At 51.7% G+C, this 25,653-nt stretch overlaps 1 protein-coding gene across 1 annotated transcript in view; it reads right to left on the reverse strand.

Moving 5' to 3' along the window:
- The window catches only part of IGFBP2 (insulin like growth factor binding protein 2), a 67,012-nt gene extending 54,421 nt beyond the window's left edge, over positions 1-12,591 (reverse strand). Inside the window, exons 1-2 of the mRNA XM_069982379.1 lie at positions 12,313-12,591; positions 11,179-12,102 (exon numbers count right to left, since the gene is read on the reverse strand). Coding sequence (XP_069838480.1) covers positions 11,179-11,527 — 349 coding nt within the window. The 5' untranslated portion in view covers positions 11,528-12,102; positions 12,313-12,591. The remainder of the gene's footprint in view (positions 1-11,178; positions 12,103-12,312) is intronic.
- Between the last annotated feature and the right edge of the window lie 13,062 nt (positions 12,592-25,653).

A 25,653-nucleotide genomic window follows, 5' to 3' on the forward strand; every position in this document is an offset into this window, starting at 1 on the left:
TATGATGAGGTTCTGCAGCAGCTGAGGTGTAGTATGAGGAGGTTCTGCAGCAGCTGGGGTGTAGTATGATGAGGTTCTGCAGCAGCTGAGGTGTAGGATGAGGTTCTGCAGCAGCTGAGGTGTAGGATGATGAGGTTCTGCAGCAGCTGAGGTGTAGGATGATGAGGTTCTGCAGCAGCTGAGGTGTAGTATGAGGTTCTGCAGCAGCTGAGGTGTATGATGAGGTTCTGCAGCAGCTGAGGTGTAGTATGATGAGGTTGTGCAGCAGCTGAGGTGTAGTATGATGAGGTTCTGCAGCAGCTGAGGTGTAGTATGATGAGGTTCTGCAGCAGCTGAGGTGTAGGATGAGGTTCTGCAGCAGCTGAAGTGTAGTATGAGGTTCTGCAGCAGCTGAGGTGTATGATGAGGTTCTGCAGCAGCTGAGGTGTAGGATGATGAGGTTCTGCAGCAGCTGAGGTGTAGTATGATGAGGTTCTGCAGCAGCTGAGGTGTAGTATGAGGCTCTGCAGCAGCTGAGGTGTAGTACGATGAGGTTCTGCAGCAGCTGAGGTGTAGTATGAGGCTCTGCAGCAGCTGAGGTGTAGTACGATGAGGTTCTGCAGCAGCTGAGGTGTAGTATGAGGCTCTGCAGCAGCTGAGGTGTAGTACGATGAGGCTGTGCAGCAGCTGAGGTGTAGTATGAGGTTCTGCAGCAGCTGAGGTGTAAGATGAGGTTCTGCAGCAGCTGAGGTGTAAGATGAGGTTCTGCAGCTGCTGAGGTGTAGGATGAGGTTCTGCAGCAGCTGAGGTGTAGTATGATGATGTTCTGCAGCAGCTGAGGTGTAGGATGATGAGGTTCTGCAGCAGCTCTGGTGTAAGATCAGGTTCTGCAGCAGCTGAGGTGTAGGATTAGGTTCTGCAGCAGCTATGGTGTAGTATGATGAGGTTCTGCAGCAGCTGAGGTGTAGGATTAGGTTCTGCAGCAGCTATGGTGTAGTATGATGAGGTTCTGCAGCAGCTGAGGTGTAGGATGAGGTTCTGCAGCAGCTGAGGTGTAGGATGAGGTTCTGCAGCAGCTGAGGTGTAGGATGAGGTTCTGCAGCAGCTGAGGTGTAGGATTAGGTTCTGCAGCAGCTGAGGTGTATTATGAGGTTCTGCAGCAGCTGAGGTGTAGGATGAGGTTCTGCAGCAGCTGAGGTGTATGATGAGGCTCTGCAGCAGCTGAGGTGTAGTATGATGAGATTCTGCAGCAGCTGAGGTGTATGATGATGAGGTTCTGCAGCAGCTGAGGTGCAGTATGATGAGGTTCTGCAGCAGCTGAGGTGTAGGATGATGAGGTTCTGCAGCAGCTGAGGTGTAGTATGAGGTTCTGCAGCAGCTAAAGTGTAGTATGAGGTTCTGCAGCAGCTGAGGTGTATGATAAGGTTCTGCAGCAGCTGAGGTGTATGATGAGGTTCTGCAGCAGCTGAGGTGTATGATAAGGTTCTGCAGCAGCTGAGGTGTATGATGAGGTTCTGCAGCAGCTGAGGTGTATGATGAGGTTCTGCAGCAGCTGAAGTGTAGTATGAGGTTCTGCAGCAGCTGAGGTGTATGATGAGGTTCTGCAGCAGCTGAGGTGTATGATGAGGTTCTGCAGCAGCTGAGGTGTATGATGAGGTTGTGCAGCAGTTGAGGTGTAGGATGAGGTTCTGCAGCAGCTGATTAGTGCCCAGGTACGGTCTGTTCCCACATATGATATAATAGGATGTATACAATCTCTGATCCCCCTGTAACATGTAGGTGTCTGTATAGGGTGTATGACCCCTCTGTATCTGCAGATAGACCGGCTATGACATCACTCTATTATATCATTATTACACAGTCCTGGCCCTGGGGGCATTGAGGTTAATAAAATTCCCTTATTATGAGATGCAGAGCTCCTCATGTCACAGCGGGGAGCACAGCGAGCACGCTCCTCGTGTCACAGCTGGGAGCACAGCGAGCACGCTCCTCATGTCACAGCGGGGAGCACAGCGAGCATGCTCATGTCACAGCGGGGAGCACAGCGAGCACGCTCCTCATGTCACAGCGGGGAGCACAGCGAGCATGCCCCTCATGTCACAGCGGGGAGCACAGCGAGCACGCTCCTCATGTCACAGCGGGTAGCACAGCGAGCATGCTCATGTCACAACGGGGAGCACAGCGAGCATGCTCATGTCACAGCGGGAAGCACAGCGAGCACACTCCTCATATCACAGCGGGGAGCACAGCGAGCACACTCCTCATATCACAGCGGGGAGCACAGCGAGCATGCTCCTCATATCACAGCAGGGAGCACAGCGAGCACGCTCATGTCACAGCGGGGAGCACAGCTAGCACGCCCCTCATGTCACAGCGGGGAGCACAGCGAGCACGCTCCTCATGTCACAACAGGGAGGCACAGCGAGCACGCTCCTCATGTCACAGCGGGAAGCATAGCGAGCACGCTCATGTCACAGCGGGGAGCAAAGCGAGCACGCTCCTAATATCACAGCAGGGAGCACAGTAAGCACGCCTATGTCACAGCGGGAAGCACAGCGAGCACGCTCATGTCACAGCAGGGAGCACAGCGATCACGCTCCTCATGTCACAGCGGGGAGCACAGCGAGCACGCCCCTCATGTCACAGCGCGTAGCCCCCTCATTTTACAGCGGGGAGCACAGCGAGCACGCTCCTCATACCATAGCATAGCATAGCGAGCACACCCCTAATGTCACAGTGGGAAACACAGCGAGTAGGCCTCTTATTTCAAAACAGGGAGCACAGCGAGCACACCCCTCATGTCACTGCGAGCACACCTCTCATGTCACTGCGAGCACACCTCTCATGTCACTGCGAGCACACTCCTCATGTCACAGCGGAGAGCACAGCAAGCACGCTCCTCATGTCACAGTGGGGAGCACAGGGAGCATGCCCCTCATGTCACAGCGGGGAGCACAGCGAGCACGCTCCTCATGTCAAAGCGGGGAGCACAGTGAGCATGCCCCTCATGTCACAGCGGGGAGCACAGTGAGCACGCTCCTCATGTCACAGCGGGGAGCACAGTGAGCATGCCCCTCGTGTCATAGCGGGGAGCACAGTGAGCACGCTCCTCATGTCACAGCGGGAAGCACAGCAAGCACGCTCCTCGTGTCACAGCGGGGAGCACAGCGAGCACGCTCCTCGTGTCACAGCGGGGAGCACAGCGAGCACGCTCCTCATGTCACAGCGGGGAGCACAGCGAGCATGCTCATGTTCCAACGGGGAGCACAGCGAGCATGCTCATGTCAAAGCAGGGAGCACAGCGAGCACGCTCCTCATGTCACAGCGGGGAGCACAGCAAGCATGCTCATGTCACAGCGGGGAGCACAGCGAGCACGCCCCTCATGTCACAGCGGGGAGCACAGCGAGCACGCCCCTCATGTCACAGCGGCGAGCACAGCGAGCACGCTCCTCATGTCACAGCGGGTAGTACAGCGAGCATGCTCATGTCACAACGGGGAGCACAGCGAGAATGCTCATGTCACAGCGGGGAGCACAGCGAGCACACTCCTCATATCACAGCGGGGAGCACAGGGAGCACACTCCTCATGTCACAGTAGGGAGCACAGCGAGCACGCTCCTCATATCACAGTGGGGAGCACAGCGAGCACGCTCCTCATGTCACAGCGGGGAGCACAGCGAGCATGCTCCTCATATCACAGTAGGGAGCACAGCGAGCACGCTCATGTCACAGCGGGGAGCACAGCTAGCACGCCCCTCATGTCACAGCGGGGAGCACAGCGAGCACGCCCCTCATGTCACAACAGGGAGGCACAGCGAGCACGCTCCTCATGTCACAGCGGGGAGCATAGCGAGCACGCTCATGTCACAGCGGGGAGCACAGCGAGCACGCTCCTCATATCACAGCAGGGAGCACAGTAAGCACGCCTATGTCACAGCGGGAAGCACAGCGAGCACGCTCATGTCACAGCGGGGAGCACATCGATCACGCTCCTCATGTCACAGTGGGTAGCACAGCGAGCACGCCCCTCATGTCACAGCGCGTAGCCCCCTCATTTTACAGCGGGGAGCACAGCGAGCACGCTCCTCATACCATAGCATAGCATAGCGAGCACACCCCTAATGTCACAGTGGGAAACACAGCGAGTAGGTCTCTTATTTCAAAACAGGAAGCACAGCGAGCACACCCCTCATGTCACTGCGAGCACACCTCTCATGTCACTGCGAGCACACCTCTCATGTCACTGCGAGCACACCTCTCATGTCACTGCGAGCACACTCCTCATGTCACAGCGGGGAGCACAGCGAGCACGCTCCTCATGTCACAGCGGGGAGCACAGTGAGCATGCCCCTCATGTCACAGCGGGGAGCACAGCGAGCACGCTCCTCATGTCAAAGCGGGGAGCACAGTGAGCACGCTCCTCATGTCACAGCGGGGAGCACAGTGAGCACGCTCCTCATGTCACAGCGGGGAGCACAGCGAGCACGCTCCTCATGTCAAAGCGGGGAGCACAGTGAGCATGCCCCTCATGTCACAGCGGGGAGCACAGTGAGCACGCTCCTCATGTCACAGCGGGGAGCACAGTGAGCACGCTCCTCATGTCACAGCGGGGAGCACAGTGAGCATGCCCCTCATGTCACAGCGGGGAGCACAGTGAGCACGCTCCTCATGTCACAGCGGGGAGCACAGCGAGCACGCCCCTCATGTCACAGTCAGCACACCCCTTTATGTCACAGCGGAGAGCACAGCCAGTCCCGCTATCATAAGAGTCACTTTTACATTGCATGAAGCCTCATAATAGTGATTGGGATCAGGGTGTAATTAGTAACATCACCTGCAGTATTAAAGGGGCGCCATTGTATCAAACATCTTTCCCTCATCTCGTAGCCTTTGGGATTCCTAAGATCATTGTGATTTACTTAATTTACCCCAGAAAAGAAGCTCTAAAGTCTTGGCCACTAGGTGTCTCACCTGCCAGCAATCTGCTGTCCACTGCCTGTTGTTAGGCTCAGTCCCTCTCTAATAAGAAAGAGACCAAGACTGAACACAAAGTAGGGGTGGGGCTTAGCTAGTGCTATGTGCAGAGAGGGAGCCTGTCGTTCACCTGCACACACACAGGATACCAGGGACCTTCGCTCTAAACCACAGGACACAAAGGACCTGAGCACTAACCTGTAGGACACCAGGGACCTGCAATCTAAACCACAGGACAACAGTGAATTAAGCTCCAAATGACAGAACACAATGGACTGCAGCTCTAAACTACAGGGCACCAGGGATATGAGCAGTAACCCACAGGACACCAGGGATATAAGCAGTAACCCACAGGACACCAGGGATATAAGCAGTAACCCACAGGACACCAGGGATATAAGCAGTAACCCACAGGACACCAGGGATATAAGCAGTAACCCACAGGACACCAGGGATATAAGCTGTAACCACAGGACACCAGGGATATAAAGCAGTAACCACAGGACACCAGGGATATAAAGCAGTAACCACAGGACACCAGGGATATTAAGCAGTAACCACAGGAAACCAGGGATATTAAGCAGTAACCACAGGACACCAGGGATATAAGCAGTAACGACTGGACACCAGGGATATAAGCAGTAACCCACAGGACACCAGGGATATAAGCAGTAACCATAGGACACCAGGGATATAAGCTGTAACCACAGGACACCAGGGATATAAGCTGAAACCACATGACACCAGGGATATTAAGCAGTAACCACAGGACACCAGGGATATTAAGCAGTAACCACAGGACACCAGGGATATTAAGCAGTAACCACAAGACACCAGGGATATAAGCAGTAACCCACAGGACACCAGGGATATAAGCAGTAACCCACAGAACACCAGGGATATAAGCAGTAACCACAGGACACCAGGGATATAAGCAGTAACCACAGGACACCAGGGATATATGCAGTAACCACAGGACACCAGGGATATAAGCAGTAACCACAGGACACCAGGGATATAAGCAGTAACCACATGACACCAGGGATATTAAGCAGTAACCACAGGACACCAGGGATATTAAGCAGTAACCACAGGACACCAGGGATATTAAGCAGTAACCCACAGAACACCAGGGATATAAGCAGTAACCACAGGACACCAGGGATATAAGCAGTAACCACAGGACACCAGGGATATAAGCAGTAACCACAGGACACCAGGGATATAAGCAGTAACCCACAGGACACCAGGGATATAAGCAGTAACCCACAGGACACCAGGGATATAAGCAGTAACCCACAGGACACCGGATATTTAGCTTAAAAACCCAATGAGATGAGTGATAGATCATGTGACCTGAGCGTCCGCTGCTCCCGTTCCCTCCCGTATTTCCGACCTTTCTGTACCTTTCTGTAACCGGCGCACCTGGCGCTCTTCTGTATACTCTGCAGACACCTTATAAATCACCTCCAGCTGCTCCAGAAACCAGACAGTCTAAGGAGTAAAACAAAGGGCGTCTGGGCTGGGACTGTACTGCAGCATCATAAGGGACAGTATACCCTGCTGCAATGGAAACACACAGGATCCATACAGGAAACATGCAGGATCTATACGCGACAACTACAGGATCCATACAGGAAAACTACAGGATCCATACAGGAAACATACAGGATCCTTACAATAAACATGCAGGATTCATACAGGAAAACTACAGGATCCATACAGGACACATACAGGATCCATACAGACAAACTACAGGATCCATACAGGAAAACTACAGGATGCATACAGGAAAACTACAGGATCCATACAGGAAAACTACAGGATCCATGCAGGATCCATACAGGAAAACTACAAGATCCATACAGGACACTTGCAGGATCCATGCAGAAAACTTATGGGATCCATATAGGAAAACTGCAGGATCCATATAGGATCCACACAGGACACATACAGGAGTCATACAGGATCCATAAAGGAAAACTACAGGATCCATTCAGGAAACATACAGGAAACCTACAAGATCAATACAGGAAACATACAGGATCCATAAAGGAAAACTTCAGGATCCATACAGGAAACATACAGGATTCATACAGGAAAACTACAGGATCCATATGGGAAACATACAGGATCCATAACGGAAAACTACAGGATCCATACAGGAAAACTACAGGATTCATACAGGAAAACTACGGGATCCATATAGGAAAACTGCAGGATCCATATAGGATCCACACAGGACACATACAGGAGCCGTACAGGAAACATACAGGATCCATAAAGGAAAACTACAGGATCCATTCAGGAAACATACAGGAAACCTACAAGATCAATACAGGAAACATACAGGATCCATAAAGGAATACTACAGGATCCATACAGGAAACATACAGGATCCATAAAGGAAAACTACAGGATCCATACAGGAAAACTACAGGATTTATACAGAAAAACTACAGGATCCATATAGGAAACATACAGGATCCATAAGCAAACATGCAGGATCCATACAGGAAAACTACAGGATCCATTTAGGAAAACTACAGAATCCATACAGGACACCTTCAGGATCCATACAGGAAACCTACAGGATCCATACAGGAAACCTACAGGATCCATACAGGAAACCTACAGGATCCATACAGGAAACCTTCAGGATCCATACAGGAAACCTTCAGGATCCATACAGGAAACCTACAGGATCCATACAGGAAACCTTCAGGATCCATACAGGAAACCTACAGGATCCATACAGGAAACCTACAGGATACCTACAGGATCCATACAGGAAACCTTCAGGATCCATACAGGAAACCTTCAGGATCCATACAGGAAACCTTCAGGATCCATACAGGAAACCTTCAGGATCCATACAGGAAACCTTCAGGATCCATACAGGAAACCTTCAGGATCCATACAGGAAACCTACAGGATCCATACAGGAAACCTACAGGAAACCTACAGGATCCATGCAGGAAATGTGCAGGAACCATACAGGAACTAAACAGGAAATATACAGGATGCAGACAGGACACATATGGGATCCATACAGGAAATATACAGGACACATATGGGATCCATACAGGAAACATGCAGGATCCATAAAGGAAACATACAGGAAACATGCAGGATCCATACAGGAAATATATAGGATCCACACAGGACACATACAGGATCCATACAGGAAACATGCAGGATGCATACAGGAAACCTACAGGATCCATACAGGAAACCTACAGGATCCATACAAGAAAACTACAGGATCCATATAGGAAACATGCAGGATCCATACAGGAAAACTACAGGATCCATACAGGAAACATACAGGAAATCCATACAGGAAACATACAGGATCCATACAGGAAACATGCAGGATCCATACAGGATCCATACAGAAAACATACAGGATCCATACAGGAAACATGCAGGATCCATACAGGATCCTTACAGAAAACATACAGGATCCATACAGGAAACATGCAGGATCCATACAGGAAACCTACAGGATCAATACAGGGAACATACAGGATCCATAAAGGAAAACTACAGGATCCACACAGGAAACCTACAGGATCCATACAGGAAACCTACAGGAAACATACAGGATCCATACAGGAAAACTATAGGATCCACATAGGAAACATACAGGATCCATACAGGAAATATACATGAAACATACATGATCTCTACAGGAAACATATAGGATCCATACAGAATCCATACAGGCAACCTACTGGATCCATACAGGAAACATAATGGATCCATGCCCCCTCCCTCACGTAGTTATATAGACACAGCAGCGAGGACTGAACAATGGCTATATAACATGGCAAATCTTTGGACAAGTGACAGAATCTGGAGCCAGGAATCACCACGGCAGGAGCCAGGGATCACCACGGCAGGAGCTAGGGATCACCACGGCAGGAGCCAGGGATCACCACGGCAGGAGCTAGGGATCACCAGGGCAGGAGCTAGGGATCACCAGGGCAGGAGCTAGGGATCACCACGGCAGGAGCTAGGGATCACCAGGGCAGGAGCTAGGGATCACCAGGGCAGGAGCTAGGGATCACCACGGCAGGAGCCAGGGATCACCATGGCAGGAGCCAGGGATCACCACGGCAGGAGCTAGGGATCACCACGGCAGGAGCTAGGGATCACCACGGCAGGAGCTAGGGATCACCATGGCAGGAGCTAGGGATCACCATGGCAGGAGCTAGGGATCACCACGGCAGGTGCTAGGGATCACCAGGGCAGGAGCTAGGGATCACCATGGCAGGAGCCAGGGATCACCAGGGCAGGAGCTAGGGATCACCACGGCAGGAGCTAGGGATCACCAGGGCAGGAGCTAGGGATCACCACGGCAGGAGCTAGGGATCACCAGGGCAGGAGCTAGGGATCACCAGGGCAGGAGCTAGGGATCACCATGGCAGGAGCTAGGGATCACCATGGCAGGAGCTAGGGATCACCAGGGCAGGAGCTAGGGATCACCAGGGCAGGAGCTAGGGATCACCATGGCAGGAGCTAGGGATCACCATGGCAGGAGCTAGGGATCACCAGGGCAGGAGCCAGTGTTTAGCAGAGCAGCTGTTCTCCATTAGGCTTATACAGAGGGGTCCTGTGGAGGGGACCCCTCTATGACATGAGTATATGTACAGGGATTGTCTTTCTGAGTTGGCATCTGTATAAATGTGCCCACATGGTAGACCTCTGTAGAGAGCGCTGCATGGACCCCCCCTACTGGCTCTACATAGGATTGCACCCCATAATAATCTGCACATTATCTGCTATTGTCTCTGGGCCGTGTTCACACTTTGCCCCTGAGGGCAGTTTGGCCTCACAATGTTTATTGACCAAAGACGTCACATTTTCCAGGCAGGTCAATGTCATGGTGGAGATATTGTGTGTGACTGTATACTACCTGTACCTATATACTGTGTGTGACTGTACATTACATGTACCTGTATACTGCCTGTACCTATATACTGTGTGTGACTGTATACTACCTGTACCTATATACTGTGTGTGACTGTACATTACATGTACCTGTATACTGCCTGTACCTATATACTGTGTGTGACTGTATATTACGTGTACCTCTCCCTTTATATACCTGTATACTGTGTACACCTGCACCTCTATATACCTGTGTACTGTGTACACCTGCACCTCTATATACCTGTATACTGTGTACACCTGCACCTCTATATACCTGTATACTGTGTACACCTGCACCTCTATATACCTGTATACTGTGTACACCTGCACCTCTATATACCTGTATACTGTGTACACCTGCACCTCTATATACCTGTATACTGTGTACACCTGCACCTCTATATACCTGTATACTGTGTACACCTGCACCTCTATATACCTGTATACTGTGTACACCTGTACCTTTATATACCTGTATACTGTGTACACCTGCACCTCTATATACCTGTATACTGTGTACACCTGCACCTCTATATACCTGTATACTGTGTACACCTGCACCTCTATATACCTGTATACTGTGTACACCTGCACCTCTATATACCTGTATACTGTGTACACCTGCACCTCTATATACCTGTATACTGTGTACACCTGCACCTCTATATACCTGTATACTGTGTACACCTGCACCTTTATATACCTGTATACTGTGTACACCTGCACCTCTATATACCTGTATACTGTGTACACCTGCACCTCTATATACCTGTATACTGTGTACACCTGCACCTCTATATACCTGTATACTGTTTGTGGCCGTAGCCGCCTTTACTGGGGTTTGTTATTTCTGCATTGTCAAAAAAGAAAACCTAGTGAGGAGATTTCTGGTATATAGCGGGTATACACGGAGATGGGGGGCCCACTGCCCACTCCCCCCCCCCCCCCCCCAATATAATCATATTATAAATACAGGGAATGGGGGGGGGCAGAGCAACAAATGGCCCCAAAAGCTCAACACAAGTGGGGAACTAAAGGCAACATACACAAGGAATGCAGGGGGGCAGGGGACCCCAATACTGAATGTACCCCACCCTGCAGTGATAATAAACCTCTGCCCCCCAATACTGAATGTACCCCACCCTGCAGTGATAATAAACCTCTGCCCCCCAATACTGAATGTACCCCAGCCTGCAGTGATAATAAACCTCTGCCCCCCCAATACTGAATGTACCCCACCCTGCAGTGATAATAAACCTCTGCCCCCCAGCAATGAGCCCCGGTACCTGTCAGGCGCTCCTGGCTGCCCCCGGGCTCGGTGTCCCTCCTCTTGGCGCACGTCCCCTGCCCCTGCACCAGCGCCTGCAGGGGGAGCTCGGAGCCGGGGTGCGGATAGCAGCGGAGTCCGCCCGCACATCGCGCCGTGTACACACCGCACGCTTCTCCCTCCAGCCGGGCGCAGACCGAGCAGCAGCCGCAGCCCGGAGCCCGAACCAGCTCCACACAGGGCGGCCGGGCGGAGGGACAGGCGGCCAGGCGCTCCGGGGTGCACTGCGGGCAGCGGAAAAGGACGTCCGCGGCGGATGGGGCGCACACACAGGCGAGCAAGAGCAGCAGGTGCCCGGGGAGACGCATCCTGGAGAGACGGTGGGAAGGGGTCCGGAACCGTGCCGGGGGTCTGACTGCTGCCCCTCTACCTGCCGGGGGTCTGACTGCTGCCCCTCTACCTGCCGGGGGTCTGACTGCTGCCCCTCTACCTGCCAAGGGTCTGACTGCTGCCCCTCTACCTGCCCGGGGGTCTGACTGCTGCCCCTCTACCTGCCGGGGGTCTGACTGCTGCCCCTCTACCTGCCAAGGGTCTGACTGCTGCCCCTCTACCTGCCGGGGGTCTGACTGCTGCCCCTCTACCTGCCGGGGGTCTGACTGCTGCCCCTCTACCTGCCGGGGGTCTGACTGCTGCCCCTCTACCTGCCGGGGGTCTGACTGCTGCCCCTCTACCTGCCGGGGGTCTGACTGCTGCCCCTCTACCTGCCGGGGGTCTGACTGCTGCCCCTCTAACTGCCGGGGGTCTGACTGCTGCCCCTCTACCTGCCCGGGGGTCTGACTGCTGCCCCTCTACCTGCCGGGGGTCTGACTGCTGCCCCTCTACCTGCCAAGGGTCTGACTGCTGCCCCTCTACCTGCCCGGGGGTCTGACTGCTGCCCCTCTACCTGCCGGGGGTCTGACTGCTGCCCCTCTACCTGCCAAGGGTCTGACTGCTGCCCCTCTACCTGCCGGGGGTCTGACTGCTGCCCCTCTACCTGCCGGGGGTCTGACTGCTGCCCCTCTACCTGCCGGGGGTCTGACTGCTGCCCCTCTACCTGCCGGGGGTCTGACTGCTGCCCCTCTAACTGCCGGGGGTCTGACTGCTGCCCCTCTACCTGCCCGGGGGTCTGACTGCTGCCCCTCTAACTGCCGGGGGTCTGACTGCTGCCCCTCTAACTGCCCGACAACGAGGGACTGCAAATTACCACCAGCCCTTCCCTTCAGTCTATAGCTGCATCCTCTGGCCTCTACCTGTAACTGCACCCTGTTACCCCAGTCTGTGGCTGCACCCTGTTACCCCAGTCTGTCGCTGCACCCTGTTGCCCCTGCCCTGTGCAGTCAGACACTAGTTGGCAGCTGGAGCTGGTTCAGCACTTTGCTCCTGTCTCTCTCACTTCTCTCTGCACCTTTCCTCTGCTTTTATTTCTCCTCTCCCCTCCTGCCTGTCTCCTCCTCCTCCCACTCTCTGGGCTCTGTCTCTCTCGCTTTGTGGCCGCTCTGTCTATTTCCCTCTCATCACTGTATCTCTTCTATAAGTGACTATAAGGGGTCTCGTCTGTCCTCAGCCCAGCAGACACTCGGGTGCAGTCTGATGCCCCATCCTTGTTTCAGTCCAGTCCAGTCTCTCCAATGCCCCATCCTTGTTTCAGTCCAGTCCAGTCTCTCCAATGCCCCAGCCTTCTCTCCGATGCCCCATCCTTGTCTCCGATGCCCCATCCTTGTTTCCGATGCCCCATCCTTGTTTCCGATGCCCCATCCTTGTTTCCGATGCCCCATAATTGTCTCCGATGTCTAGCCTTGTTTCCGATGCCCCATCCTTGTCTCCGTTGCCCCATCCTTGTCTCCGATGCCCCATCCTTATTTCCGATGCCCCATCCTTGTCTCCGATGCCCCATCCTTGTCTCTGATGCCTAGCCTTGTCTCCGATGCCCCATGCTTGTCTCCGATGCCCCATCCTTGTCTCCGATGCCCCATCCTTGTCTCCGATGCCCCATCCTTGTCTCTGATGCCTAGCCTTGTTTCCGATGCCCCATGCTTGTCTCCGATGCCCCATCCTTGTCTCTGATGCCTAGCCTTGTCTCTGATGCCTAGCCTTGTTTCCGATGCCCCATGCTTGTCTCCGATGCCCCATCCTTGTCTCTGATGCCCCATCCTTGTCTCCGTTGCCCCATCCTTGTCTCCGTTGCCCCATCCTTGTCTCCGTTGCCCCATCCTTGTCTCCGATGCCCCATCCTTGTCTCTGATGCCCCATCCTTGTCTCTGATGCCTAGCCTTGTCTCTGATGCCCCATCCTTGTCTCTGATGTTCCATCCTTGTCTCTAATGCCTAGCCTTGTCTCCGATGCCCCATCCTTGTCTCCGATGCCCCATCCTTGTCTCTGATGCCCCATCCTTGTCTCTGATGCCCCATCCTTGTCTCTAATGCCTAGCCTTGTTTCCGATGCCCCATCCTTGTCTCCGATGCCCCATCCTTGTCTCCGATGCTCCATACTTTGTCTCTGATGCCCCATCCTTGTCTCCTATGCCCCATCCTTGTCTCCGATGCCCCATCCTTGTCTCCGATGCCCCATCCTTGTCTCCGATGCCCCATCCTTGTCTCTGATGCCCCATCCTTTTTTCCGATGCCCCATCCTTTTTTTCAATGACCCATCCTTGTCTCTGATGCCTAGCCTTGTTTCCGATGCCCCATCCTTGTCTCCGATGCCTAGCCTTGTTTCCGATACCCCATCCTTGTCTCCGATGCCCCATTCTTGTCTCCGATGACCCATCCTTTTTTCCCGATGACCCATCCTTGTCTCTGATGCCTAGCCTTGTTAACGATGCCCCATCCTTGTCTCCAATGCCCCATCCTTGTCTCTGATGCCTAGCCTTGTTTCTGATGCCCCATCTGTTTCCGACTGTTTCAGTCCAGTCCAGTCTCTCCAATGCCCCATCCTTGTTTCAGTCCAGTCCAGTCTCTCCAATGCCCCAGCCTTCTCTCCGATGCCCCATCCTTGTCTCCGATGCCCCATCCTTGTTTCCGATGCCCCATCCTTGTTTCCGATGCCCCATCCTTGTTTCCGATGCCCCATAATTGTCTCCGATGTCTAGCCTTGTTTCCGATGCCCCATCCTTGTCTCCGTTGCCCCATCCTTGTCTCCGATGCCCCATCCTTATTTCCGATGCCCCATCCTTGTCTCCGATGCCCCATCCTTGTCTCTGATGCCTAGCCTTGTCTCCGATGCCCCATGCTTGTCTCCGATGCCCCATCCTTGTCTCCGATGCCCCATCCTTGTCTCCGATGCCCCATCCTTGTCTCTGATGCCTAGCCTTGTTTCCGATGCCCCATGCTTGTCTCCGATGCCCCATCCTTGTCTCTGATGCCTAGCCTTGTCTCTGATGCCTAGCCTTGTTTCCGATGCCCCATGCTTGTCTCCGATGCCCCATCCTTGTCTCTGATGCCCCATCCTTGTCTCCGTTGCCCCATCCTTGTCTCCGTTGCCCCATCCTTGTCTCCGTTGCCCCATCCTTGTCTCCGATGCCCCATCCTTGTCTCTGATGCCCCATCCTTGTCTCTGATGCCTAGCCTTGTCTCTGATGCCCCATCCTTGTCTCTGATGTTCCATCCTTGTCTCTAATGCCTAGCCTTGTCTCCGATGCCCCATCCTTGTCTCCGATGCCCCATCCTTGTCTCTGATGCCCCATCCTTGTCTCTGATGCCCCATCCTTGTCTCTAATGCCTAGCCTTGTTTCCGATGCCCCATCCTTGTCTCCGATGCCCCATCCTTGTCTCCGATGCTCCATACTTTGTCTCTGATGCCCCATCCTTGTCTCCTATGCCCCATCCTTGTCTCCGATGCCCCATCCTTGTCTCCGATGCCCCATCCTTGTCTCCGATGCCCCATCCTTATCTTCGATGCCCCATCCTTGTCTCCGATGCCCCATCCTTGTCTCTGATGCCCCATCCTTTTTTCCGATGCCCCATCCTTTTTTCCAATGACCCATCCTTGTCTCTGATGCCTAGCCTTGTTTCCGATGCCCCATCCTTGTCTCCGATGCCTAGCCTTGTTTCCGATACCCCATCCTTGTCTCCGATGCCCCATTCTTGTCTCCGATGACCCATCCTTTTTTCCCGATGACCCATCCTTGTCTCTGATGCCTAGCCTTGTTAACGATGCCCCATCCTTGTCTCCAATGCCCCATCCTTGTCTCTGATGCCTAGCCTTGTTTCTGATGCCCCATCTGTTTCCGATGCCCCATCCTTGTCTCTGATGCCCCATCCTTGTCTCCGATGCCCCATCCTTGTCTCTGATGCCTAGCCTTGTTAACGATGCCCCATCCTTGTCTCCAATGCCCCATCCTTGTCTCTGATGCCTAGCCTTGTTTCCGATGCCCCATCCTTGTCTCCGATGCCCCATCTGTTTCCGATGCCCCATCCTTGTCTCTGATGCCCCATCCTTGTCTCCGATGCCTAGCCTTGTCTCCGATGCCTAACCTTGTCTTCGATGCCCCATCCTTGTCTCCGATGCCCCATCCTTGTCTCCGATGCCTAGCCTTGTCTCCGATGCCCCATCCTTATTTCCGATGCCCCATCCTTGTCTCCGATGCCCCATCCTTGTCTCTGATGCCTAGCCTTGTCTCCGATGCCCCATGCTTGTCTCCGATGCCCTATCCTTGTCTCCGATGCCCCATCCTTGTCTCTGATGCCTAGCCTTGTTTCCGATGCCCCATGCTTGTCTCCGATGCCCCATCCTTGTCTCTGATGCCTAGCCTTGTTTCCGATGCCCCATGCTTGTCTCCGATGCCCCATCCTTGTCTCTGATGCCCCATCCTTGTCTCCGATGCCCCATCCTTGTCTCCGTTGCCCCATCCTTGTCTCCGTTGCCCCATCCTTGTCTTCGTTGCCCCATCCTTGTCTCCGATGCCCCATCCTTGTCTCTGATGCCCCATCCTTGTCTCTGATGCCTAGCCTTGTCTCTGATGCCCCATCCTTGTCTCTGATGTTCCATCCTTGTCTCTAATGCCTAGCCTTGTCTCCGATGCCCCATCCTTGTCTCCGATGCCCCATCCTTGTCTCTGATGCCCCATCCTTGTCTCCGATGCCCCATCCTTGTCTCTAATGCCTAGCCTTGTTTCCGATGCCCCATCCTTGTCTCCGATGCCCCATCCTTGTCTCCGATGCTCCATACTTTGTCTCTGATGCCCCATCCTTGTCTCCTATGCCCCATCCTTGTCTCCGATGCCCCATCCTTGTCTCCGATGCCCCATCCTTGTCTCCGATGCCCCATCCTTATCTCCGATGCCCCATCCTTGTCTCTGATGCCCCATCCTTTTTTCCGATGCCCCATCCTTTTTTCCAATGACCCATCCTTGTCTCTGATGCCTAGCCTTGTTTCCGATGCCCCATCCTTGTCTCCGATGCCTAGCCTTGTTTCCGATACCCCATCCTTGTCTCCGATGCCCCATTCTTGTCTCCGTTGCCCCATCCTTGTCTTCGTTGCCCCATCCTTGTCTCCGATGCCCCATCCTTGTCTCTGATGCCCCATCCTTGTCTCTGATGCCTAGCCTTGTCTCTGATGCCCCATCCTTGTCTCTGATGTTCCATCCTTGTCTCTAATGCCTAGCCTTGTCTCCGATGCCCCATCCTTGTCTCCGATGCCCCATCCTTGTCTCTGATGCCCCATCCTTGTCTCCGATGCCCCATCCTTGTCTCTAATGCCTAGCCTTGTTTCCGATGCCCCATCCTTGTCTCCGATGCCCCATCCTTGTCTCCGATGCTCCATACTTTGTCTCTGATGCCCCATCCTTGTCTCCTATGCCCCATCCTTGTCTCCGATGCCCCATCCTTGTCTCCGATGCCCCATCCTTGTCTCCGATGCCCCATCCTTATCTCCGATGCCCCATCCTTGTCTCTGATGCCCCATCCTTTTTTCCGATGCCCCATCCTTTTTTCCAATGACCCATCCTTGTCTCTGATGCCTAGCCTTGTTTCCGATGCCCCATCCTTGTCTCCGATGCCTAGCCTTGTTTCCGATACCCCATCCTTGTCTCCGATGCCCCATTCTTGTCTCCGATGACCCATTCTTGTCTCCGATGACCCATCCTTTTTTCCCGATGACCCATCCTTGTCTCTGATGCCTAGCCTTGTTAACGATGCCCCATCCTTGTCTCCAATGCCCCATCCTTGTCTCTGATGCCCCATCCTTGTCTCTGATGCCTAGCCTTGTTTCTGATGCCCCATCTGTTTCCGATGCCCCATCCTTGTCTCTGATGCCTAGCCTTGTTTCCGATGCCCCATCCTTGTCTCCGATGCCTAGCCTTGTTTCCGATGCCCCATCCTTGTCTCCGATGCCTAGCCTTGTTTCCGATGCCCCATCCTTGTCTCTGATGCCCCATCCTTGTCTCTGATGCCCCATCCTTGTCTCTGATGCCTAGCCTTGTTAACGATGCCCCATCCTTGTCTCCAATGCCCCATCCTTGTCTCTGATGCCTAGCCTTGTTTCCGATGCCCCATCCTTGTCTCCGATGCCCCATCTGTTTCCGATGCCCCATCCTTGTCTCTGATGCCCCATCCTTGTCTCCGATGCCTAGCCTTGTCTCCGATGCCTAACCTTGTCTTCGATGCCCCATCCTTGTCTCCGATGCCCCATCCTTGTCTCCGATGCCCCATCCTTGTCTCCGATGCCTAGCCTTGTCTCCGATGACCCATCCTTGTCTCCGATGCCCCATCCTTGTCTCCGATGCCTAGTTTTGTCTCCGATGCCCCATCCTTGTCTCCTATGCCCCATCCTTGTCTCTGATGCCCCATCCTTGTCTCCGATGCCCCATCCTTGTCTCCTATGCCCCATTCTTGTCTCTGATGCCCCATCCTTGTCTCCGATGCCACATCCTTGTCTCCGATGCCACATCCTTTACTCTGATGCCTAGCCTTGTCTCCGATGCCCCATCCTTGTCTCCGATGCCCCATCCTTGTCTCTGATGCCCCATCCTTGTCTCCTATGCCCCATCCTTGTCTCTGATGCCCCATCCTTGTCTCCGATGACCCATCCTTGTCTCCTATGCCCCATCCTTGTCTCTGATGCCCCATCCTTGTCTCCGATGGCCCATCCTTGTCTCCTATGCCCCATCCTTGTCTCCGATGCCCCATCCTTGTCTCCGATGCCCCATCCTTGTCTCCGATGCCCCATCCTTGTCTCTGATGCCCCATCCTTGTCTCCGATGCCTAGCCTTGTCTCCGATGCCCCATCCTTGTCTCCTATGCCCCATCTTTGTCTCCTATGCCCCATCCTTGTCTCCGATGCCCCATCCTTGTCTCCGATGCCCCATCCTTGTGTCCGATGCCCCATCCTTGTGTCCGATGCCCCATCCTTGTCTCCGATGCCCCATCCTTGTGTCCGATGCCCCATCCTTGTCTCCGATGCCCCATCCTTGTCTCCGATGCCCCATCCTTGTCTCCGATGCCCCATCCTTGTCTCCGATGCCCCCTTGCACATCAGGACACGGAAAGTACTAAATATAAAATATATTCATAGATTAGCAGCAGCCTACTGATGGTCTATTACAGGCTTTATATTTGCTGACCTTAAAGCCAACTAAGTCCTTATGTAATAGGGGGATCTTTGTGCCCCCTAACCACCAGGTCCAGGTGCCCCCTAACCACCAGGCAAAAGTTTTTTCACCGCTGCTACTCTGTATATGCTTTACTTGCTGCAATATAGCTGGCTATTCTCTTTCCCGGAATAGGAGTGCAAAGGACCTCACCTGTGGGTGATCAGACGTTGCAGCATGGATAAAAGAAACGTATTCCAGCAGTCCAATAAAATCCCGTATTTATTGTGTTAATTCCATAAAATCGTTACATACAAAAAACAGAAAAATGCTAGATGCGTTTCGGCCTGCTCTAAACCTTGATCCCAGCATATCTGTGCTGACTTTAACGCCAACCAAGTCCTTATGTAATAGGGGGATCTTTGTGCCCCCTAAGCACCAGGTCCTTGGTGTAAAGCTAACCTCTGCACCCAATATAGCTACACTTTGCCCAAGCTGATGATTGCTAGTGACACTACTGTGGTACAAGGTGTCCACAAGGCATGAATGACCCCTCGTGAAAATCTAGAAGGTGGCCACTATGACGGGGGGCTCCTAAGCAAGAGGGGTGAGTGTTCCCGTAGAAGTAAAGCCCCCCAGACTGTAAGGTTAACCCTCTATACTCTGCACCGAGCCTCTCTCACCTAGAAATATATGGAGGCGTTCCCAGCTCCTACAAGACCCTAAGGAACGGAAATAAAATGTCTGTAATTCAGAGACAAGATGTTATAAATCCCCTGAGGACGCAGTAATGAGGAGTGACGGCCCGGTCTGTGGAATTCACATGGTCGGGTCCATCATGCAAGTGTCAGTGCCAGAACTATGACTAAGCAGTCATGGACCCTAAAGCTTATTTCAGTAAAACGCACCTATGGAATGTGTCAACCTGCAAAGGGGGGACACTGGGCTTTCCTGGGGGGCTCCGCTTTCTTTACTCTAGGAATGGCTCAGGATGGAGTATGGTGCAGCCTCTTAGCACGGCACATAGGTTCTAGTCATCTGAAAGTGCTTCAGATGTGACGTCCAGCAAAACCTATTAAGGATTGGCTATTAGATTGAGACTTGTGTGGTGATTGGCTGGTCAATATGGGTCTGACTAGAAGTGAAAAAGTAATTAGCTGAATGGATGATATAAAATCATAGCTAAAGCCTTTGAGTCCTGCTTCCTCCACCACCCATAGAGAAAGCATGTGAGTCCTGCTTTCCTCACCACTCATAGAGAAAGCCTGTGAGTCCTGCTTCCCTCACCGCTCATAGAGAAAGCCTGTGAGTCCTGCTTCCCCCACCACCACTCATAGAGAAAGCCTGTGAGTCCTGCTTCCCCCACCACTCATACAGAAAGCCTGTGAGTCCTGCTTCCCCCACCACCACTCATAGAGAAAGCCTGTGAGTCCTGCTTCACCCACCACTCATACAGAAAGCCTGTGAGTCCTGCTTCCCCCACCACTCATACAGAAAGCCTGTGAGTTCTGCTTCCCCCACAGCTCATAGAGAAAGCCTGTGAGTCCTGCTTCCCCTACCACTCAGAGAAAGCCTGTGAGCCCTGCTTCCCCCACCACTCAAAGAAAAAGCCTGTGAGTCCTGCTTCCCTCACCACTCATAGAAAAAGCCTGTGAGTCCTGCTTCCCCCATCATTCATGGAAAAAACCTGTGAGTCCTGCTTCCCCCACCACCACTCATAGAGAAAGGCTGTGAGTCCTGCTTGCCCCACCACTCATGGAAAAAACCCGTGAGTCCTGCTTCCTCCACCACTCATAGAGAAAGCCTGTGAGTCTTCCTTCCTCCACCAGTAATAGAGAAAGCCTGTGAGTCTGTTATCAGTCCTGTATCTAGTATTGGACTGCCAGTCTAATAATGTGAATGTGACTGGAGTGTGAATCTCATCTGTCTCATTGTGTCTAGTGGTTCTGCGTTGGGTCTGGATGCAGCCAGCGATCAAGGAATTCACAGTAACAACTGCACAATCCATCCTCAAAGACAAGGCAGGGACATCACAGACAAGGCTGGGGCATTAGTGACAAGGATGGGGCATCACAGACAAGGATGGGGCATCACAGACAAGGATGGGGCATCAGAGAAAAGGCTGGGGCATCAGGGACAAGGCTGTGGCATCAGGGACAAGGATGGGGCATCAGAGACAAGGATGGGACATCAGAGACAAGGCAGGGGCATCAGAAACAACACTGGGGCATCGGGAGACAAGGATGGTACATCAGAGACAATTCTGCGGCATCAGAGACAAGGATGGGGCATCGGAGACAAGAATGGGACATCAAAGACAAGGATGGGCAATCAAAGACAAGGCTGGGGCATTGGAGACAAGACGGGCATTGGAGACATGGATGGGGCATCGGAGACAAAGATGGGGCATTGGAGACAAGGCTGAGGCATCAGAGACAAGCATGGGGCATCGGAGAGAAGGCTGGGTCATTGGAGACAAGGCTGGAGCATCAAAGACAAGATGGGAATTGGAACCAATCATGGGGCATGCTGTGTCCTCCATATCGTAATAATGCCCCCTGCTGTGCCCCCATATAGTAATAATGGCCCATGCTGTGCCCCATAAAGTAATAATGTCCCCTGCTGTGCCCTCCATATAGTAATGTCTCTTGCTGTCCCCCATATAGTAATAATGTCCCCAGTTGTGCCCCCATATAGTAATAATGCTTCCTGTTGTGCCCTCCATATAGTAATAATGTCTCCTGCTGTGCCTCCATATAGTAATAATGCCCCCTGCTGTGCCTCCATATAGTAATAATGTCCCCTGCTGTGCCTCCATATAGTAACAATGTCTCAAGCTGTACCCTCCATATAGTAATAACGTTTCCTGCTGTGCCTCCATATAGTAATAATGTTCCCTGCTGTTTCTCCATATAGTAATAATGCCTCCTGCTGTGCCCTCCATATAGTAATGTCTCCTGCTGTTCCTCCATATAGTAATAATGCCTCCTGCTGTGCCCTCCATATAGTAATATTGTCCCCTGCTATGCACCCTATATAGTAATAATGCCTCCTGCTGTACCCACCATATAGTAATAATGTCTCCTGCTTTGCCCCATATAGTAATAATGCCTCTTGCTGTACCCAATATAGTAATGTCGCTTGCGCTTCCATCCATACAGTAATAATGCCTCCTGCTGTGCCCTCCATGTAGTAATGTGTCCTGCTGTGCCTCTATATAGTCATAATGTGTCTTGCTGTGCCTCCATATAGTAATAATGCCTCCTGCTATGCCCTCCATATAGTAATAATGTCCTCTGCTATGCACCCCATATAGTAATACTGTCTCCTGCTGTGCCCACCATATAGTAATGTCTCCTGCTGTTCCTCCATATTGTACTACTGCCTCCTGGTGTTCCTCTATATAGTAATAATGTCTCCTGCTGTTCCTCCATATAGTAATGTCTCTTGCTGTGCCCCCATATAGTTATAATGTCTCTTGCTGTGCCACCATATAGTAATAATGCCTCCTGCTGTACCCTCCATATAGTAATAATGCCCTCTGCTGTGTCCCATATAGTAATAATGTCATGTGTGGATTTCTGAATTCTTACTGCCATTCTTTTACTGTCATTCTTTATTAATAAAGTTATGGATTATACTATATTTGGTAGTTGATTTTTATTCTAGTGATATATTACACTTAAAGTCTTGGTTGCTTTGTAGGGTGGCCCCCATATAGTAATATTGTCTCCTTCTGTGCCTCTATTTAGTCATAATGTCCCCTGCTGTGCCCCCATATAGAAATATTGCCTTCTGCTGTGCCCCCATATAGCAATAATGCCCTCCATATAGTAATGTCCTTGCTGTGCCTTCTATTTAGAAACAATGTACTCTGCTGTGCCCATAGTAATAATGCCCCCTGTGCTTTGCCCCATAGTAATAATGCCCCCTGTGCTGTGCCTCCATAGTGACAATGCCCCTGTGCTGTGCACCATAGTATTAACCCCTTAGGGACCAAGCCTGTTTGGGCCTTAATGACCAGGTTCATTTTTCAAAATCTGACCTGTCTCACTTTATGCGCTTATAGCTCAGTGATGCTTTAACGTATGCTAGCGATTCTGAGATTGTTTTTTCGTAACATATGGTACTTTATGTTAGTGGCAAAATTTGGTCACTGTCTTGTGTGTTTTTTGTGAAAAACATCAAAATATAATGAAAAATTTGAAAATTTTGCACTTTACAAACTTTGAAATTCTTTGCTTCTAAAAAAAAAAAGGCACATGACAAAAATTAGTTAGTAAGTCACATTATGAATATGTCCTCTTTATTCTGGCTTCATTTCGTAAACATATTTCACTTTTTTAGGGTGTTACGGGGCTTAGAAATGTATCAGCAAATTATCAAATTTCCAAAACTTTTTTTTAGGGACCAGTTCTTTTTTTAAGTTGATTTAGGAGGCTTGTATACTGGAAACCCCCATAAGTGACCCCATTTTGGAAACTAGACACCTTAAAGAATTAATCTAGGGGTATAATGAGCATTTTAACCCTACAGGGGCTGGAGGAAAGTATTCACAATTAGGCCGGAAAAAAATGGAAAATAGAAATTTTCCAATAATATATTTGTTAAGATTAAAGTATCTCATTTTCATAATAAACATGAGAGAAAATGCACCCCAAATTTTGTAACGCAGGTTCTCCTGAGTACAATGGTACCCCATATGTGGGTGTAAACCACTGTATGGGCACACAGCCGGGCTCAGAAGGGAAGGAGCGCCTATTAGCATTTCCAGTTCAGATTTTGCTGAAGACGTTTCTGAGCGCCAGGTGCGTTTGCAGAGCCCCTGTAGTGTCAGCAGAATAGAACCCCCCCAAAAGTCACCCCATTTTGGAAAGTGCACCCCTCAAAGAATTCATCTTGGGGTTTGGTGACCATTTTGACACCACAGGTATTAGAGGAAAGTATTCAAAAGAAGACAGTAAAAATGAAAAAATAGAATTTTTCCAATAACATGTTTGTTTAGTTTGAAATTTCTCAATTTCACGAGGAACAGGGGAGAAAACTCACCCCAATATATGTAACGCAGGTTCTCCTGAGTAGAACGGTACCCCATATGTGGGCATAAACCACTGTGTGGGCACACAGCGGGCCTCAGAAGGGAAGGAGCGCCAATTAGCATTTTCAGTGCATGATTTTTCTGAAGAAGTTTCTGAGAGCCAGGTGCGTTTGCAGAGCCCCTGTAGTGTCTGCAGAAGAGAACCCCCCCTAAAAGTCACCCCATTTTGGAAAGTACATCCCTCAAGGAATTCATCTTGGGGTGTGTTGAGCATTTTGACCCCACAGGTATTGGAGGAAAGTATTCAAAACTAGACCATAAAAATGAAAAAAATTGAATTTTTCCAATAACATGTTTGTTTGGTTTGAAATTTCTCAATTTCACTAGGAACAGGGGAGAAAAAGCACCCCAAAAATTATAACGGAGGTTCTCCTGAGTACAATGGTACCCCATATGTGGGCATAAACCACTGTATGGGCACACAGCTGGGCTCAGAAGAGAAGGAGTGTCATTTTAGTTACAGGCAATATGTGGGTGTTTACTGGTTATCTGGGGTGGTAATGGACAATCTCTGGGTGTTTACTGGCTATCTGAGGTGGCAACAGGCAATCTAGTGGGGTTATGGGCAATCTGGGGTGGTTACGAGCAGTCTGTGCCAATCTGGGGTGGTTACGGTCAATCTGGGTTGGTTACGGGCAATCTGGGGGTGTTTACTGGCTGTATGGGGTGGTTATGGGGTGTTTACTGGCTATATGGGGTGGTTATGGGCAATCTGGGGTGGTTACGGGCAATCTGGGGGTGTTTACTGGCTGTATGGGGTGGTTATGGGGTGTTTACTGGCTATATGGGGTGGTTACGGTCAATCTGGGGTGGTTACGGGCAATCTGGGGGTGTTTACTGGCTGTATGGGGTGGTTATGGGGTGTTTACTGGCTATATGGGGTGGTTATGGGCAATCTTGGGGTGTTTACTGGCTATCTAGGGGTGGTTACTGGCTATCTGGGGTGGTGATGGGCAATCTGGGGGTGTTCACTGGCTATCTGGGGTGGTGACGGGCAATCTAGTGGTGTTCACTGACTATCTGGGGATGCAACGGGCAACCTGGGGTGGTGACGGGCAATCTGGGCTGGTTGCAAGCAATCTGGGGTGGTTACAGGCAATTTGGGGTAGTTACAGTCAGTCTGTGGCAATCTGGGGTGGTTACGGGCAATCTGTGGTGGTTACGGGCTGTCTGGAATGGTTATAGGCTATCTGGGGAGATTACGGGCAATCTGGGATAGTGACAGGCAATCTGGGGTTGTGACGGGCAATCTGGAGTGGTGACGGGCAATCTGGGGTGGTTATGGGCAATCTGTGGTGGTTATGGGCTGTCTGGGGTGGTGACGGGCAATCTGGGGTGGTTACAGGTAATCTGGGGTGGTTACAGGCCGATCAGGACCCCGGGACAGAAAAGTCCATTTCGGAAGTGGAGGAAGGATTACTCAGCCGGGGACCCAAAGATGATGTAGGAGGACACTGGCGAAGCACAGAAAGGCCTATCTTGGACCAGCGCCCGATCTTACCCAGTGGTTGGAGTGGAGGATATATGTTTTATGGGATGGTTATGGGCTGTCTGGGATGGTTATGGGCTATCTGGGGTGGATACGGGCAATCTGGGGTGGATACGGGCAATCTGGGGAGATTACGGACAATCTGGGGAGATTACAGGCAATCTAGGGTGGTTACAGGCAATCTGGGGTGGTTACGGGCAATCTGGGGTGGTGACAGGCAATCTGGGGTGGTTACAGGTAATCTGGGGTGGTTACAGGTAATCTGGGGTGGTTACAAGTAATCCAGGGTGGTTACGGGTAATCCAGGGCACTTGACTTTGGTGACAGGCGTAAAAAAGTGCCG

Source organism: Dendropsophus ebraccatus, chromosome 9 (assembly GCF_027789765.1).
Source record: "Dendropsophus ebraccatus isolate aDenEbr1 chromosome 9, aDenEbr1.pat, whole genome shotgun sequence".
Taxonomy (NCBI): domain Eukaryota; kingdom Metazoa; phylum Chordata; class Amphibia; order Anura; family Hylidae; genus Dendropsophus; species Dendropsophus ebraccatus.